The sequence below is a fragment of the Arachis ipaensis genome, chromosome B03 (genome assembly GCF_000816755.2).
Source record: "Arachis ipaensis cultivar K30076 chromosome B03, Araip1.1, whole genome shotgun sequence".
Classification (NCBI taxonomy): domain Eukaryota; kingdom Viridiplantae; phylum Streptophyta; class Magnoliopsida; order Fabales; family Fabaceae; genus Arachis; species Arachis ipaensis.
This window is the reverse complement of record NC_029787.2, coordinates 117,861,134-117,878,552: the sequence shown is the minus strand read 5'-3', so window position 1 is coordinate 117,878,552 and position 17,419 is coordinate 117,861,134. Positions and strand designations below refer to the sequence as shown.

At 39.9% G+C, this 17,419-nt stretch overlaps 1 protein-coding gene across 2 annotated transcripts; it reads left to right on the top strand.

Annotated features, from left to right (window-relative positions):
- Positions 296 to 2,788, top strand: LOC107631096 (protein SCO1 homolog 2, mitochondrial). Of its 2 annotated transcripts, XM_016334424.2 has the most exons (8): positions 296 to 496; positions 597 to 677; positions 755 to 878; positions 953 to 1,028; positions 1,657 to 1,863; positions 1,960 to 2,049; positions 2,180 to 2,312; positions 2,397 to 2,788. In XM_016334424.2, the coding sequence occupies exons 2-8, from the start codon at positions 613 to 615 to the stop codon at positions 2,509 to 2,511; spliced, it is 810 nt and encodes a 269-aa protein (XP_016189910.1). In that variant the 5' UTR covers positions 296 to 496; positions 597 to 612; the 3' UTR covers positions 2,512 to 2,788. The 2 variants fall into 2 exon arrangements, with proteins under 2 accessions (XP_016189910.1, XP_016189911.1); XM_016334425.2 differs by having other exon boundaries at positions 296 to 677.

The following is a 17,419-nucleotide window of genomic DNA, read 5'->3' as shown; positions in this document are numbered from 1 at the left end:
TTAAATACTATCCTTTTTTTTTTTGTTTTTTTTTTGTTTTGGTTAACAAAGGGGCACTAAGCCCAAAACAAAAATAAAACTAGCTTATCCAATCTATTTAAGAAAAAAAACGCTATTGCCCAATTTTTAATAATGATGGTCGTTGGGTATGTAAGTCCAATAAATATTGTTTTTGGTATTATAAGGCCCATATACATGAACAATAACTCTTAAAGCACAACCTTCCTAGACCCAAAAAAACAAAACGCAAACCTGGATTTGAGTTTTTAGATACCCCGCCAGTAGAGCTTGAAGCTCTCATTATTGATGATGTTAATGGAGTCTGTATGCCCCGAGTAGTTTACTAGTTTCTGCTCTATAATGTCCGTTTTTCTCTGGGCTTAGGCCCCGTTGAATACCCAAAAGCAAAAACGGATGTATGAACCCCCAAAGCAGAGCGCCGCGGGAATGAGTATTGTGGATTTGAGGCAGCACGAGAAAATGATTGGAAAAGCAGGTGAACAACGTAGTTACTAGTTAGCATCTGGGCGTAAAATAATAGAATTATTTGATTGAACGGTGAAGGAGCATTGACATGGGGTTTGTCTCCATTCCAGGTTTAATTAATTAGCGATGCCCGTTTCAAGGTTGGTGCTGTTTCCCTCGAGGCGCCACGCTCTCACAGCTCTTCTTCCCAGGTACACTAGACACACATCTTCGATTTCAGATTTCGTTTTCCAATTGAATTCAATTTTGAGTGCGGTTTCTGTGATAGGTTTGTTCCATCTGTGAGCTATACCAAGTCGACGCCACACTTGAAAGCGAAGTCCAATGGTCGTTCTGTATACCCTAGTGGACCGCCCTCCCAGCCTTCTCGCTCCTTCGCTACTTATGCTCTTGTAAGTTCTCTTCTTCTAAGAGGAAATCATTCTTTTCGAGTTTATTGCTTTTCTCACTGTATCTTCTCCTGCAGTCAGCTGCTCTTCTAGGATTTGCTGGCTTTGCTGCTTTCTTTCATTACAACGATGAGAGGAGAGCTGTTCCCAAAGGTAACTAATTCCCATTCTCACATTATCTGCTTCAAACGCTTTCTTCTGTTTATCTATTGTTATGCAGCTGTTTCATTCATGCTCTCTTTTTCATCCTTATCTTGTTATATTGTCATTCAGTCACTTTTGATTCAGCGATGAGTGTGTCGTAAGGTATCATTTGTTGTGTAGAAATATCTTGGGATAGTGCCGCTGATTGTCGCAAATTTCGCTGTTTGAGTTTTGCTGAATACAAGGCGTTGTCTTGAGTGCCATTAGGTATCTTTAAATCATGTGCAAATATCTTTTGCACTTAGTTTTATTATAAATCTTAAGGTTATGGATAATGACAATGTGATGTGCCAGTTCCGCCTAGGCCAATTGTGATTTTATGATTGCTTGCCTACACCTATGTGTATGTGGACAAACATGTTCAGGTGGATGCTTGATTTCTCTTAGTTCCATACCCCTTTGTTTCTTGTTGTCGATGAAAATTCAAGTTCAGGATAAAAAATAAGTTTGTTTCCCTTAATCTGCCTTCAAATTCTTGTTTGTTATTCTTGTAATATAATCTCATATGCACACAGGACATCTCTGTTACTGATTAGCTGCTGTTTGTTGTATTAATTGCTCATTTGATTTGGATCAGGTCATCAACAGGCTGATAGCCGCAGCAGAAATATTGTCAATGGACCCATAATTGGAGGTCCCTTTTCGCTTATTAATACAGACAAACAAACAGTTACAGAACGTAATTTTCTTGGGAATTGGGTTCTTCTCTACTTCGGTTATACCTCATCCCCTGATATTGGGCCAGAGCAAGTTTTGATCATGGCCAAGGCAATTGATATTTTAGGTTTGACACTTCTGTCTATGTTTACCTTTACCATATTATATAAGTCAGTTCCATTTATGAATTAACCTTAACATTATATATCGTATTTGGATGAAGAATCTAAAGAACATCTCAAGATTTTACCGGTATTTGTTACCATTGATCCTCAACGTGATACTCCCTCGCAGCTTCATGCATACCTTAAAGGTTAGATTGTTTCTCGTTACTGAAACTTCAGCCTTTGCAAAATTATGCTTGATGTTTTCATCCTTCCCCTACCTTAATAATGTTTGTCTCATGAACATTTGTCATCTGGCTTCCTTTTGATGTACTGCAGAGTTTGACTCTAGAATCATTGGATTAACTGGGCCTGTCACAGCTATTAGGCAGATGGCACAAGAATATCGTGTTTATTTTAAAAAAGTTGAAGATGATGGTGGCGATTATCTTGTTGACTGTTCCCATAGCATGTAAGCCCTTCTTTTACCCTTGTTTCCTTCTGTAATTTGTTCTGCTTCTTACCTAAAGGTATAAGTTCTTTTTAAAACAATCAGGTATTTGTTAAACCCCAACATGGAGGTTGTGAGATGCTTCGGAGTAGAGTATAATGCAAAGGAGTTGTCAGAAGCTATATCGAAAGAACTAAAGAGAAAACCCTTGACTGTATAATCCAGTTCAATATTTCTTTTAACCATTGTTTTTTCCCTCGTGAAATCCCAAATAATTTACATTGAGGAAGCAACTTTGGCGGTTGAAGAATGAATTCAAATGTCTATCAGACTGCATAAAGGGGAAAAACATTTGCGGTGGCGATATGATCTGTACAAGATCTTATCATTTTAACTTTGGTTGATATCTTCTTTGATAACATTTTGAATAGAAGCTTTACACGGATGTCTCAGTTTTAGCATTGATACCTTAATCTAACAATTTTTTCCTTAAGTTTGATACTGCGTGTATGACTGATATTAAAAACTTTAGCTAGGTTAACTATGAAAACTAGAATGGGATGAATCTTTGTTATTTACATGATAAACTTGAAGCTGCTAATTTATGTTTTATTTAGTATAAGGAATTTAAGTAATGAGCGACCTCTAACTAAACAAATATTCATTTTGTCCAGGTGTTGACAAAATTGTTGATGTGTCATGTTAAAGTTAGATGTTAAATGCCAACATGAAATAGATAAGGATCTATTTATTGCTAAAGAGGAAACTACCATTTATATCTACGAAAGTTGAAGATGCTGATATATCTATCCATAGAAAAAGTAAATTACCATGAAATATGGGTTTTACACAACAAAATTATCCAAACACTAAAAAATTACTTAAAATCCCTAAATTACCCTTATCTTCACTACCATACCACCTCTTTCACCCAATCACCTTTCTAACCCTAACCCTCTTCACCCTACCACCACTCCTCTTTTCCTTTCAAATCTCAAATCTCACTATCACCACCTTCACCCACCACCACCCCTCAAGCTCTTCACACAATGGTGGCTCCCGCTACCCCCCGCAACCGTCACCGGAACCCTCGTCCTCGTTCACGGATTTACCGGCGAATCCAGCTGGTTCCTCCAGCTCACCGCCATCTACTTCGCCAAGGCCAGATTCGCCACCTGCGCCATTGACCATCAGGGCCACGGCTTCTCCGACGACCTCATCGCCCACATCCCTAACATCAACCCCGTCGTCGACGACTGCATCGCCTTCTTCAACGAATTTCGCTCTCGCTTCGATCCTTCTCTTCTTTCCTTCCTCTACTCCGAATCTCTCGGCGGCGCAATCGCGCTATTAATCACTCTCCGCTGTCGCGACTCGCCGGAAAATGTCTCATTCGCGAACCGAGCGTGAGCTCTGATTATGGTGTCGTCCTCTTCGGGGGTGAAGGCCTGATGCTCCACCTGCGGAGAGACACCATTGGAGCCTGCAAAAAATGGGTTGGTTCATGAACCTGTAATGAAGAACAAAGCAAAAGAAAATCAGGGGAGAGGTAGATATAACAACGGCAGGGATCGGGCAACGACGGTGGTGGTTCTATGACGCGGAAAGAGGTGAAGAGGGTTGGCTATGGCGGCGATAAGGTAGCGTGAAGAGGAGGGTCTCTAACACAGTAGGCTCTGGTTCGAGGCCGATGATGATGGTGGCGAGGAGAAGCTGGCGCGGTGCTCCTAGGCTCGGCGTAGGTCTGCGACCTTGCTGGCGGAGAAGGGGGTGAATAGTGATGAAGAGGGTGATATGGTGGTATGTGGTTGATGTTGGAATTGGGTGGCTGAGAAAAATGAGAGAGAGAGAGAGAGAGAGAGAGAGAGAGAAAGAAGGGAGGAGATGATAGTGGTGGAGAGAAGAGAGAGAGAGAGAGAGAGAGAGAGAGATTGAGAGTTTAGGAATTTTATTTAATTTTTTAAGGTTTGGATAATTTTACTTGAAAAAACTATTTTTTTATGGATACAAATGGTAATTTTCATCTTCTATAGGTAAATATGTCAGCATTTTCAACTTTCGTGAATAGAAATGGTAATTTACTCATTTCTAAATCTAAATTAGTTAGAAATTTATTTGTCTATATTTATGTAAAAAAAAATGATATCCTTTTAACATTAAATTAGTCAAGGATCTATTTATCTTTGTCCTAAAAAAATTAATATAATTTAAAAATAGCCTTGTAATATATTACTAGTATTATGAAATTATAATTAGAATTTAGAATCTCTTGTATTCTTTTGTAATGGCTATATAATAATAGTTAATATATTATTAGAAATTAAATAAGTGTATTTTTAATATTCAAAACAGTAATTTATTTTATTTTATTTTAATTTTTATGTGAAAACACTCAAACCTACTCAAAAGGATTGCTAAAATTACAAGATAAGAAACTATTAAGAGTAACATCAAGTCAACAACACTGATTAGTTTATGCTTTAAAAAAGTTAGTCAATTATTAACAATACTATAAATAAATTTACGTATATTTTAATCCAAATCATTATACATGGTTATACATGCAAATAATTCTTAAAATTCATCATAATTAATAATAAATAATATTTTTTAAATTTACAAAAATAATTAATTAGTTTATATTTATTATACAATTCATTCAAGAATTTACTAAAAAAAAATATTAATGTAAAGAATATTGTAATAATAAAAAATAATTAACAATTAAAAAAAAGATGTATCAAATTTTTTAAAATAAATAGATTCATGACCAATTTAACGTTAAAATATTATTTTGTTTGAGTCAATATGAACAAATAAGTCGTTACCAACTTGATTTATAAACAAATAAGTTTCCATCCAATTCATGTTAGTACTTAACGTCTAACTCATCATGTTAACATGACACATTAACAACTTTCATTAACACATGAGAGCAGGGACGAACCTACGTTTAGTGGAGAGGGAGCATTTGCCCCACAATATTATACTAAGTGAAATTATCTTTTTTTTTTATTTTAAATACTATAATAAGTGATTGTGTGTTTGTTTCTAATTCTTATCATATAGCTTAGATAGTTCTAATTTAAAATTTTAAATATATTTAAACAAATTTGGGTTGGTCGAGTGATTCATTTAGTCGTCTGCTTAAGCAAGTGTTGGGAATTCGAATTTCATCTCGTATGTGTAGAAATTCATTGATCCTCTTAAATGAAACTCAAATTCACAATAAATTGTTAACTTACTGGGTATCGTGGGAAGTCAAAAAAAATATATCTATACCTAAATTTTATTATATTTTTGTCCCCACAACTAAATTTTTCTGGGTCCGTCACTGCATGAGAGTGATATTGACAGAAAGGTTGTGTTGTCTCACAGAAATTAAAAAAAAAATCTAAGTAATCATTTTTTGGTCAAGGTCGGATTGTCATTTGCAAAAAAGGATAGGAACAAGTTGGATACTTTATTTAAAGGAGTTTTGCTAATTGCGCTCCTCTTTTTTTTTAGTAGCAAAAATTAGACCTAAAATCAAATAATAAGTAGCAAAATCAAATATAAGAAGTAGCAAAAATGAAGCATACAGAAATAAAAAAAATATAAAGAATAGAAGGTCACCTTGATGTAAAGACAAAAATCTAGAATCAAACTAAAAAAACAAAAATATAGCAAAAATCAGTGGAAGAAATGTTGGAAAGAACATAGCTGAGAATCTTGCCTAAGACAGAGAAAGAGGAGAGAATTGCACTTGAGACAAAGAAAAAAAAGGAGAGAATCGCGTCTGAAATTGGTGAGAGTTGGATGGAGAGTGTATTATGAGTGAGAATGGAGTGGAGCGTGTGTTATTAGTGAAAGTGAGGTTTGTGTTTTAGTTTTTGAATTTTTATATTTGTGTTTGTATATGCATGCGGTGGTTGAAATTGGTGTACATGCAATATAACAGTATTATATTAACAAAATCTTTGAGCAATGCTAGGGGCCAGCAACTTTTGTGATTGGTAGCCATCAAATAGCCATCAATGATGATCTAATGGTGTGAGATTGGTGTGAGATTTCATCTAATGACTCACTTTTCTCTGCTGGTTACATGCTGGCCAAAATTCAATAAAATTGCTGGTCCTAGACTTTTTCTTTAAAATATTATCGGTACTGTTCCGTCCGAGTAATCCAAGCCGACCTTCCTGCAATCCGAGCTTTTGGTAATCACAGGTGAATGGTGCTGCTGTTCGTCAAGGTGAGGTATTGGTCGGCTGTCTTCAAAATACCGCGGGTGGAACACCTGCAAAAGAATCTCCGACACTCAAGTCAGAAGGGGTCTTTTAAAATGAATTGCGGATAAAGTAAAGGAAAAAAAAAGTAGTGATGCTGTGTGTTCTCCCTATGTCGTCCTCTTCAAGTCTTTTTAAAGTGGAGATTCCTCCCGTTAAGAGGTTGGCCTCCGAGATATTCTCGGCCTTTTCTGGAGTGGTTGTTTTCAGGATCTTTTACCTGGTCTTATTCGACGTTTTAGGAATGTGGATAACGCCGACTTTATTGCTTTCTGGGCTGAGGTTAATGGTCCATATCATAGCCCCCAAGCTTGGTCTTGGTGGAAAGGAAATAGGCTAAGCTTTTGTAATAACCTCGACCATTATAGTGTTATCTGTGTGGTGTATTTATCTAGCCCCCAAGGTTGGACTGTTTCCGAGTTTATCCTTAGTTTTGAATAGGGAGTTTATTTTGTTGAGGGGCCACTTTCGGATGTGGGTCTTGGTTACTGAACCCACTAACTTTTATTTTGGCAATAAAAAAGCAAAGATCAAATATTTATAGTGAAAAAAATTTATTTCCCATTCTTCCCACTAACATTTAATTGACTGAACCCACTAACTTCTCTTTTTTTTTTTGACATGACTTGACTGCACGTTTCTCAATTTTCCTCACTCGTTGATTTATTTTCAACGGTAAAGATGCATTGTGATGATTTATTGAAAAAATCAACCATTCATCATGTATTAAAAATTGTTGCTGCATAAGAGATGCATTTGTTGATTTTTGAAAATAGAATACCTGTGCTTCGTCTTCTGAAAAAATGAATAAGAAAGGTTAGTACATGCTATTTTCCTTTGTTCAGGCATTTTCTTTTTTGTCTTCCCCTGCACTTTTGCATCTTATTGGTTTTGGAAAAAATAATGGAGAAACCTTGCGTTAAGTTTCGGAAGATGATCCATATGAGTGGGTTGATCTTAGTGTGAAGTCGTTTGTATCTTGTTTTGATGACATTGAGTCTGTGAAAGTACTAGGGTCAGATGTCTGGGTTAGAGAAGGTAGTGGTCTTCGGGTAGAGATTCTGCCATGTGAGGAGGATGACCGTGTGTGTGAAAGATTATGTGATTGGCCCTATTTCTATGTTTATAGTTGTCTCCTGACAGAACTGGGAGTGCGTTTCCCTTTTTTGGAGTTTCAATGCGGTGTATTGTTCTGGCTGAATTCTGCTCCGTCGCAGCTGCATCCCAACTCCTGGGGGTTTGTGCGGGCGTTTGAGATTCTAATGGCTATTTTGCAACAGCCACCTTCTTTAAGACTGTTCTTCTCCTTGTTCCAAGCTAAGGGAGTTCGTAGGGGTTTGTGGGTGAACCTGAGTAGCCACCCTGGTAGGTCGTTGTTTGTGCTTTATAAATATCTTTTAAAGATTTTAAAAGGATGTTTGTGAAGGTTAGAGCTGCTTCGGATCAGTTTCCATTTTATGTTAACGAGAATTTAGAGGGGAGGTTTCCTGTTTGTTGGTGTGCTGAGTCGAACCAAATTTTAGATATTAAGGATAGGCTCCCTATGGATAAGTTGTTGCTAGAATTTCTAATTGCGGAGATGGTGGATAAGGAGCTTCTTTCGGTTGTAGAGATATTGAAATGGGATTCAGACGAGCAGGCTGTGTTAGATTATTTGGGTAAAGATTTGGATTTTATGTGTTTGTACTGTATTGGCATAAATCTTTGATTTATCTGATCTATGTTGCCTCTGTTTACCATTTTCAGGGGAGAAGGTTCCCACTATCACTACGGCTGGTCTGAAATCATTTTTTAGTCAGAGAAAAAAGGCTAAGAAAGAGAGTTCCACAACAAATGTTGACAAGGAAACTACTCACACTGCGGTTCAGTCTGAGCCGAAGGGGAAAGGGAAGAGAAAGAGGGGGTTGTTTTCAAAGACTGCTGACCTAAGGGATGCGGATGGAGTTCGGTTTGATTTGGTGGAGTCATCCTATGAGTCTCAAAAGGTCCTCCATGGCTATTTGGTTGAGGATCATGCAAAATCTCTCTGGAGTAAGTTGTTTCCTTTTATGACCTTGGCCGACCAATGTACTCAGTTTCCCGAGGACATGGAGATGGTTAGTAAGGTCGGCCCTTTGGGAGTTAGTCGATTTATGCAGGTATGTTTGTTTTGAATTTTGTTTCTTTTCCATATTATCTGTTTGTTTTCTGAGTAGTTGTGGTTTTATAGGTTATTGGAGCTCGTCTTGTGTCCATTGGCCGGACACAAGAGCTTATTTTTGAGGCTGAGAAGATGAACTCTATCACTATTGCTGAATTAACTAAAGAGGCTGAGGAGAGGGATAAGAAAATTAAAGAACTTACCTTATCACTCGAATCCAAGAGTTTTGAATTTAAGAGTCGAAAAGAGGCTCTTGACAAAGAGATGGATGAGCTGAAAATTCAAAATGGTCAAGTGCTTGCTCGGGTGAAGGAATTGGAGATGGAGGTCTATGAGTCGTTTGCTCAAGGGTTTGATCGAGCCGTGTCGCAGTTGAAAGCATTGTTTCCTGAGGTTGATGCTGGAAAATTGGATGCTACGAAGATTGTGATTAATGGGAATCTGGTTGATGATGAGGTTCCTGCTGATGAGGCTCCTGATGAAGAAAAAGATGATGGTTCCAGCATTGGGGAAAGAGATGATTGAGCCTTGTAACAAATGTTGTTTCACTCTTTGTTTTTTAGAAGAATTGTATGGAATTTTCTGTCATTTTTGTTTTGCCGATTTGACTTTGGCTTTGTATGTATTGTTTATCCGAGTATGAAGCTCGGTTATATTTTGTAGGTACTATTGATAGTGTAATGGTTATGACCTGATATTTACTATGATTCGTTTTTCATAGAAAAATGTATTGTTTATTCATGTAAGAGAAATAATGTTTACAGGAAACTTGTAGTTGGCATCCGGCCTCATTAAAACCTTCTCTTGAGCAAAAACCCAATGTGGGTGAAAAAACACATGAGGAGGAAAAAGAGTACCATCACTTGCCGAGCTATATTTGCTAAGAGAAATATTGTTTGAGTGATGAGATGTTCCATGTTCCTGAGATGGGTTCCCCACTGAGTTTTTGCATTGAGTAAGCCCCCTTTCCGAATGCTCTAGTGACTCTGTAAGGTCCGTCCCATGTGGCTGATAACTTGCCATGTCCAGGTTGTCGCCGAGCTTCTTCTGTTTTTCTTAATACTAGATCTCTTTCTGTAAATCCTCTGGGGATGACTTTCTTATTGTATCTTCTCTGCACCACCTGTTGTAATGCCCTTTGTTTGAGGGACGCCTCTTCTCTAGATTCTTCAATTACATCAAGCTCGGCCTTCCTTCTTTTATCATTGTTGTCGTCATCTTGTAGATGGACTCTAAGCGTTGGGTTGGATACCTCTATCGGGATCACTGCTTCTATGCCATATACTAATTGGAAGGGGGTTTCCCCTGTGGAGGAGTGTACTGTGGTGTTATAAGCCCATAGTATTTCTGGGACTAGCTCTGCCCATTCACCTTTTGCATCTCCCAGTTTTTTTCTCATTGCTTGTAAGAGGACCTGGTTGGCGGCTTCTACCTGACCATTTGTCTGAGGGTGCTCGACTGAGCTAAAACGATGTTTGATGTGAAAATTCTGTAAGAATGAAGCAAGCCGAGAATCAGTGAATTGTCTTCTATTATCAGATATGAGTTCACCTGGTATACCATATCTGCAGATTATGTTCTTCCAAAGGAAAGATCTTACCTTGTCTGCTGTGATTCGTGCTAATGGTTGTGCCTCTATCCATTTGGAGAAGTAATCTATGCAAACTAAAAGAAATTTTACCTGACCTGGTGCCGTTGGAAAAGGTCCTAGGATGTCCATTCCCCATTTGTAAAAAGGCCAACTTACTTCCGAGCTATGTAAGACCTCGGCCGGGCTGTGTATCACCTTCCCATGCTTCTGACAATTGTCACACTTTTGGACCTTGCTCGCTCAATCTCTTTTCATGGTTGGCCAGTAGTACCCAGCCCTGGTTAGCTTTGCTGCAAGTGCTCGGCCACCAATGTGGTTACCGCAGACTCCTTCGTGAGTCTCATCTATTGCCAGGTCTGCCTCTTCCTTGCTAAGGCATTTGAGGAGTGGTATGGAGAATCCACGCTTGTATAGCTCGGTTCCCAGCATTGTGTAGAAACTAGCCCGTCTTTTGAAGAGTTTTGGATTAGCTTCGTTCGACGGGAGTATTCCACTGCTGATGTATGTTATTATCGGAGTCCTCCAATCTTCATCCTACGAAATGCTTAATATATGTGTTAGGTTTACGCTAGGGTTTTCTAGTGTCAGTTGCGTGAGTTTTGGTATATTTTTTGTTTTTCTTGTTGTTGCCAATTTGGATAAAATATCGGCTCTACTGTTATTTTCTCTTTGTATGTGAATAATCTCAAAATTTTTGAATTTTGAGATGAGTTCCTTCACTAAATGCCAATACCTTTCTAATAGAGCATCTTTTACCTGAAATGTTCCCTTTACCTGTTGTACCACCAGAAGGGAGTCACAATTTACTACGAGGGTCATTCCTACAATAAGAGCTTCGTACTCTGCTTGGTTATTACTAGCTTTGAAGCAGAATCGTATTGATTGTTCGACTGTTATGTTCCTTCCATCATCCAATATAATTCCTGCTCCCGTTCCGTCGTTGTTAGAGGCTCTATCCACATACATAACCCAGATTTTTGTTTCAGGCTGTTCGCGTGGATTGGTCCACTCTGAGATGAAGTTGGCCAGGATTTGTGATTTCAGTGCTGGCCTTGGTTGGTACTGGATGTCGTATTCTGATAACTCAATAGACCACTTTATTAGTCTTCCTGCTACTTCCGGTCTTGTTAAGATTTGTCGGAGGGGTTGGTCTGTCCGAACTATTATGGTGTGACTTTGGAAATAGTGCTTAAGCCTTCGAGCAGTGATCACCAAGGCCAGAGCCAATTGTTCCAACTTCGGGTATCTTTTTTCGGCTGGTTGCAAGACCTTGCTGACGAAGTATACTGGCTTTTGTGCTTTCCCTGTTTCAACTACAACAGCTGAACTTATAGCTTGGTCAGCGACAGATAAATATAAACATAATGGCTTACCGAACTCTGGTTTTTGTAGTATTTGGGGAGATGTTAACATGGCCTTTAATTCTGTAAAAGACTTCTCGCAATCCTCGGTCCACTCAAATTGTTTGCCTTTTGATATGGTTTGAAAGAAATGGTATGCCCTGTTTCCTATTGTTGGCAGGAACCGAGACAGGGCTGCAATTCTACCCGTTAGTTTTTGAACTTCCTTCATAGACCTCGGATTGGCCATGTTGAGGATGGCGGCGCATTTTTCAGGATTTTCCTCGATTCCTCTAGATGTTAGCATGAAGCCTAAAAATTTTCCTCCTTGTATGCCGAAGGTGCACTTTTCTGGATTAAGTTTCATGTTGTATGCTCGGACTTGGTGGAAGACTTCGGTTAGGTCAGTGCAGTGGGAGTTTCCTGTTGGGGTCTTGACCACCATGTCGTCGACATAGACCTCCATATTTCGTCCAATCTGTTGACTAAAGACTTTGTCCATTAGGCGTTGATACGTTGCACCTGCATTCTTAAGGCCAAAAGGCATTACTCTGTAACAAAAATTGCCAAATTCTGTTATGAAAGCTGTCTTATGTTGGTCCTCTGGATGCATTAGGATCTGGTTGTACCCAGAATATGCATCCATGAAACTCAAACATTTGAAGCCTGAAGCATTGTCCACTAGTTTGTCAATACAAGGTAACGGGTATGCATCTTTAGGGCATGCTTTATTGAGATTAGTGAAGTCGACGCACATGCGCCATTTACCTGTGCTTTTTCTTACCATGACGACGTTTGATAACCATGTTGTGAATCTTACTTCTTTAATGAAGCTTGCTGCTAGTAGCTTTGTCGTCTCCTCAAGGGAAGCTTGTCTCCTTTCTGTTCTGAGGTTGCGCTTTTTCTGTGCTATGGGTTTTACCGATGGGTCCACAACGAGTTTGTGGCAAATGATGCTGGGGTCTATTCCGGGCATGTCCGCCGGGGTCCATGCGAAAAGATCGGCGTTGTCTTGTAAAATCTTTATTAGCCGAGCTCTTTCCTGCCATGAAAGTGCACCACCAATGTATGTGAATTTGTTAGGGTTATCATAAAATGTTACCTTTTCTAGTTCGTCCGTTGGTTGTGGTCTTTCTTGACAGTCTTCTCTGGGGTCCAACTCGTTAAGGAGAGGGAGCTCTTTCGAGTTGTAGACGGCTTGCACTGGTGCCGAGGTTATTCTGTGTGCTACTTGTTGTTTTAGGCTGGCGTTATAGCATTGCCGTGCTTCTCTGTGGTCGGCATGTACTGTAGCTACACTGTCTCCCTGCACATGAAACTTAACACACAGATGCAAAGTGGAGACTATTGCTCCGAAAGAATTTAATGCTGGTCTACCTAATATAATATTGTATGGGCTTGTGCAGTTTACTACGACGTATTGTATATCGATTGTTTTTGATCGGGGATGTTCCCCCAGCATGGTCTTTAACCACACACTTCCCATTATCGACACCCTTTCTCCCGAGAATCCTATGAGGTCTCCGGAGTAAGGTTGTATGATTTTATCAGACAAGTTGATTTTCTGGAATGTTGAGTAAAACAAAACATCGGCACTACTACCTGGGTCTAGCAAGACCTTTCTTACCAACAGGTCTCCGACCTGTACTGAGATAACAACTGGATCGTCGAGGTTCGGGCTTGCTGATGTGCAATCTGAGGATGTAAAAGTAATCTCTCCTCTTGGCGTATCTTTCTGGGGGAAGAAGGTCGCCCCTTCGATTGCTAGCATTGCTCGGTAACTCCGCTTCCGGGCCGAGCTTGTAGTACCTCCACTGGCGAAGCCACCTGAGATGCAATTTATGACTCCTCGTGGCTGGCTTGAGTTTGCCCAGTGTCTTTTGTCATTTTCCTCTGTCCCTTGACCAGTTGTTCCCGGTACCTTGTTTTCTCCTCTGCTCCTTCTTCCATCAATGTATTTGTCTAATGGTCCTTGCCTTGCCAATCGTTCCAGTAGGTCTTTTGCCGCAACACAGTCGTCTGTCGTGTGGCCGAACTTCTGATGGAAGGCACAATGTTTTGTTTTGTAAACGAACCTTTGATCTTGATAATTACCGGCCCTGATTAGAGGTTTTACTATCTTTGCATGTAGGATTTCTTTTATAATGTCTTCTCTCTTTGTATTGAATCGGGTATAGTTATCAAACTTCGGGGTAAGCTTGAAAGGCTTTTTGAGTTCTTTGTTGCTTGTTGACCTGAGGGCTTTGTCTTCCTCCCTTTTGGTTTCATGTTTGTCCGTCTTCCGGGCTTCCCGGAGTTCCTCAACCTCCATTTGTCCTGCGGCCTTCTCTCTGAATTCATCCAATGTTTTTGGTTTTGTTACCACAATTGTTTCTTGGAACTTTCCTGGTCTGAGGCCGCTTTTGAGGGCATGGAGGTGGACTTCTGGACTCAAATCTGGGATTTCCATGGTCACCTCTGCAAAGCGCGTCATGTAGTATTTTAAGCTCTCATGCTGCCCTTGCTTGATGGTGCTTAGATAATCCGACCCGTGCACATATATCCTTGACGCGGCGAAGTAATCGATGAAAGATCTTGCTAGCCGTTCAAAAGAGAAAATCAAACCTGCAGACAACTTAGAAAACCAGAGTAATGCAGGACTATCTAAATAAGTAGGAAAAGCTCGGCAAAGTATGGGTTCAGAAGCGCCATTAAAAAACATCATAGATTGAAACTTCCTGATATGAATGCGCGGATCACCAAACCCCCTGTATGGGTCAAGGGTAGTTGGCAGCACGAAGTTTTGTGGCATTTGGAATTTCGTGATGTCTTCTGAGAAGGGATTGTCTATGGTCAGCTTCTCTTTTGGGGGTACGAGCTTTTGGGTGTTCCCGCCGTTCTGGTTTGAGCCTTTGGGGTCCCCTGCATCATGTTTTCCATCTCGGTTGTTAGACGACAACTCGGCTATTCTTCGAACCTCCGCCTGGAGCTCGGCTATCTGAGCCAGAAGCTATGCTTGCGTGGGTTGTTGAACTCCGTTGTCTGCCATCCTTTGAGGTTTGAGTAACCCTGAAAAAAGGAGAGCAAAAAGAACTGCGAAGAGAATATAAGGAGTGTTAGGCTTAGTGGGGTTCCCACTTGTTCGGGCCCCACGGTGGGCGCCAAATGTTCCATCCGAGTAATCCAAGCTGACCTTCCTGCAATCCGAGCTTTTGGTAATCACAGGTGAATGGTGCTGCTGTTCGTCAAGGTGAGGTATAGGTCGGCTGTCTTCAAAATACCGTGGGTGGAACACCTGCAAAAGAATCTCCGACGCCCAAGTCAGAAGAGATCTTTTAAAATGAATTGCGGATAAAGTAAAGGAAAAAGAAAGAAGTAGTGATGCTGTGTGTTCTCCCTATGTCATCCTCTTCAAGTCTTTTTAAAGTGGAGATTCCTCCCGTTAAGAGGTTGGCCTCCGAGATATTCTCGGCCTTTTCTGGAGTGGTTGTTTTCAGGATCTTTTACCTGGTCTTATCCGACGTTTTAGGAATGTGGATAACGCCGACTTTATTGCTTTCTGGGCCGAGGTTTGTAAGACATGGTTAATTAATGGCTAATTAACCCATAAATGAGAATTTATTCTAGAAAAGCCAAAAATATTATTTTTATGGCTTAATATGATAGAGGAGATTGGGACGAGAATTTTGGTACCAATTTTATAGAAAACGGACCAAGATTGGACCGAACGGGCCAAACCGGTCCAATTGGACCCAAAGTGGGCCCTTGGCCCAACTAAACTAAATCAAAACCCTAGTTTTCAGCACTCTCTCTCCTCATTTGTTACACACACACGCTGAAATGGAGGCCATGAAGGGAAGAACACTCTCTCAAGTTCTCTCCCTTGGTTGATCTTCAAACCACCATAACTTTTGATCTAGAGCTCCGATTGCCGCACCGTTTGCGGCCACGTGCTCACCGTAGAGAGCTCTACAAAACCCATATAATTAATCTTGAGGTAAGCCACGTTTTGCTCTTCGAGATTCCAGCCCTTGTTTTCGAGTTTCATGGGTGAAATGTTGAGATTTTGGGTTCTTTGATGTTATAGGACCCAACTCTCTTGAAGGAGAAGGTTAATCTTATCTCTTTGGACCTTGTGTGTGGTAAGATTCTTAACCCTAGTGTAAATTGTTGTTCTATGATGTTTGGGTATTGAGATGTTGTGTATGGATATGATGATTGTGGCTTAGGTTGTGTATGTGTGAATATTGGAGCTTGAATGGTGATTTTGAAAAGCTTGAAAAAGGATTTGGTGGTAAAAAATCTGTTCTTGGAAGTATTGAGGCCTTGAGAGCTTGAGGAAAAAGTGGTTTGGAAGTGCTCCGGTTGAGCTTGGGAAATCTGAGGGAGGATGTATGACATGATATTGTGTTTGTCCTTTAGCCATTTGATTGAGAAGTGTTAAAATGATTGGATGGTGATTTTGGAAAATTTGGTAAAATGTTAATGTGTGAGTTGAGGATGGCTTGATGTTGATTTTGGTACATTTTGATTGATTTCAAAGAAAAGGGATGAAATTGGCATGTTTTGATTGATTTTGAAAAGAGTTGAAAGTGGCTTGTTTTGAAAATGGCACCTTATGATTTTGTATGAAAACGGTTTTTGGGCATACTTTGACGGGATATAACTTGGACTACGGATCTCTGAATTGTACCAAATCTATTTAGAAATGAAATTGGATCCGGGATGTCCATGCCGTTCGAAGAACGGGTGAAAAATGATTTAAAATGAGAAAGTTATGTCCGTCGGAAGATTGGGGGTTGAATTTGTAAATTCTGCAGCTTTTAACTTAGAAAATTTTTAGCAGAATGACCCCCCGCGCGTAGGCGCACTTGGCGCATACGCGCCGTTCTTCGAGAAAGCACCATCCACGCGTGCGCGTGGTGTGCGCGGGTGCATCGGTGCGCTGCACCAAATGCCCAGCAATTTTCCCGAGAGTTGTGCCAGAGTTGTGCCAGTTTTGTGCCTGGGGCGCAAGAGCACCCACGCGTACGCGTGGCTGACGCTTGCGCGTCGTTTGGCTAATTTTCAATCCGCGCGTTCGCGCGTATGACGCTTGCGCGTCGATGAGTGAATATTGGAGCTTGATTGGTGATTTTGGAAAGCTTGGAAAAGAGTTTTGTGTGATAAAATCTGTTTTTAGAGGTGTTGATACCTTGAGAGCTTGTGGACAAGTGGTTTGGAAGTGCTCCGGTTGAGCGTGGAAAATCGGCTAAGGTATGGTTTCGGTTTTCCGTATCTAATATGTAATGTGGTAGGAAATACTTAGGCTAGAGGCCCTAAGATAGGCATTGAATTATTGATGTTGTTGAATGATTGAGATATATGATGTGATCATATATGTGATTATGAATATTGATGCCTTGATTGTGTGATATATGAGAAATGCATGTTATGATATATGCTTGATGGATGATTGAGGTTGAATTGATGGGTGATACCATGTTGATGGTGAGTATGATGTTGATTATGTATAATGATGGTTGATTGAAAATGGTATTATTGGAAATTGGGGTGAGGGAGGATGTATGACATGATATTGTGTTTGTCCTTTAGCCATTTGATTGAGAAGTGTTAAAATGATTGGATGGTGATTTTGGAAAATTTGGTAAAATGTTAATGTGTGAGTTGAGGATGGCTTGATGTTGATTTTGGTACATTTTGATTGATTTCAAAGAAAAGGGATGAAATTGGCATGTTTTGATTGATTTTGAAAAGAGTTGAAAGTGGCTTGTTTTTGAAAATGGCACTTTATGGTTTTGTATGAAAACACG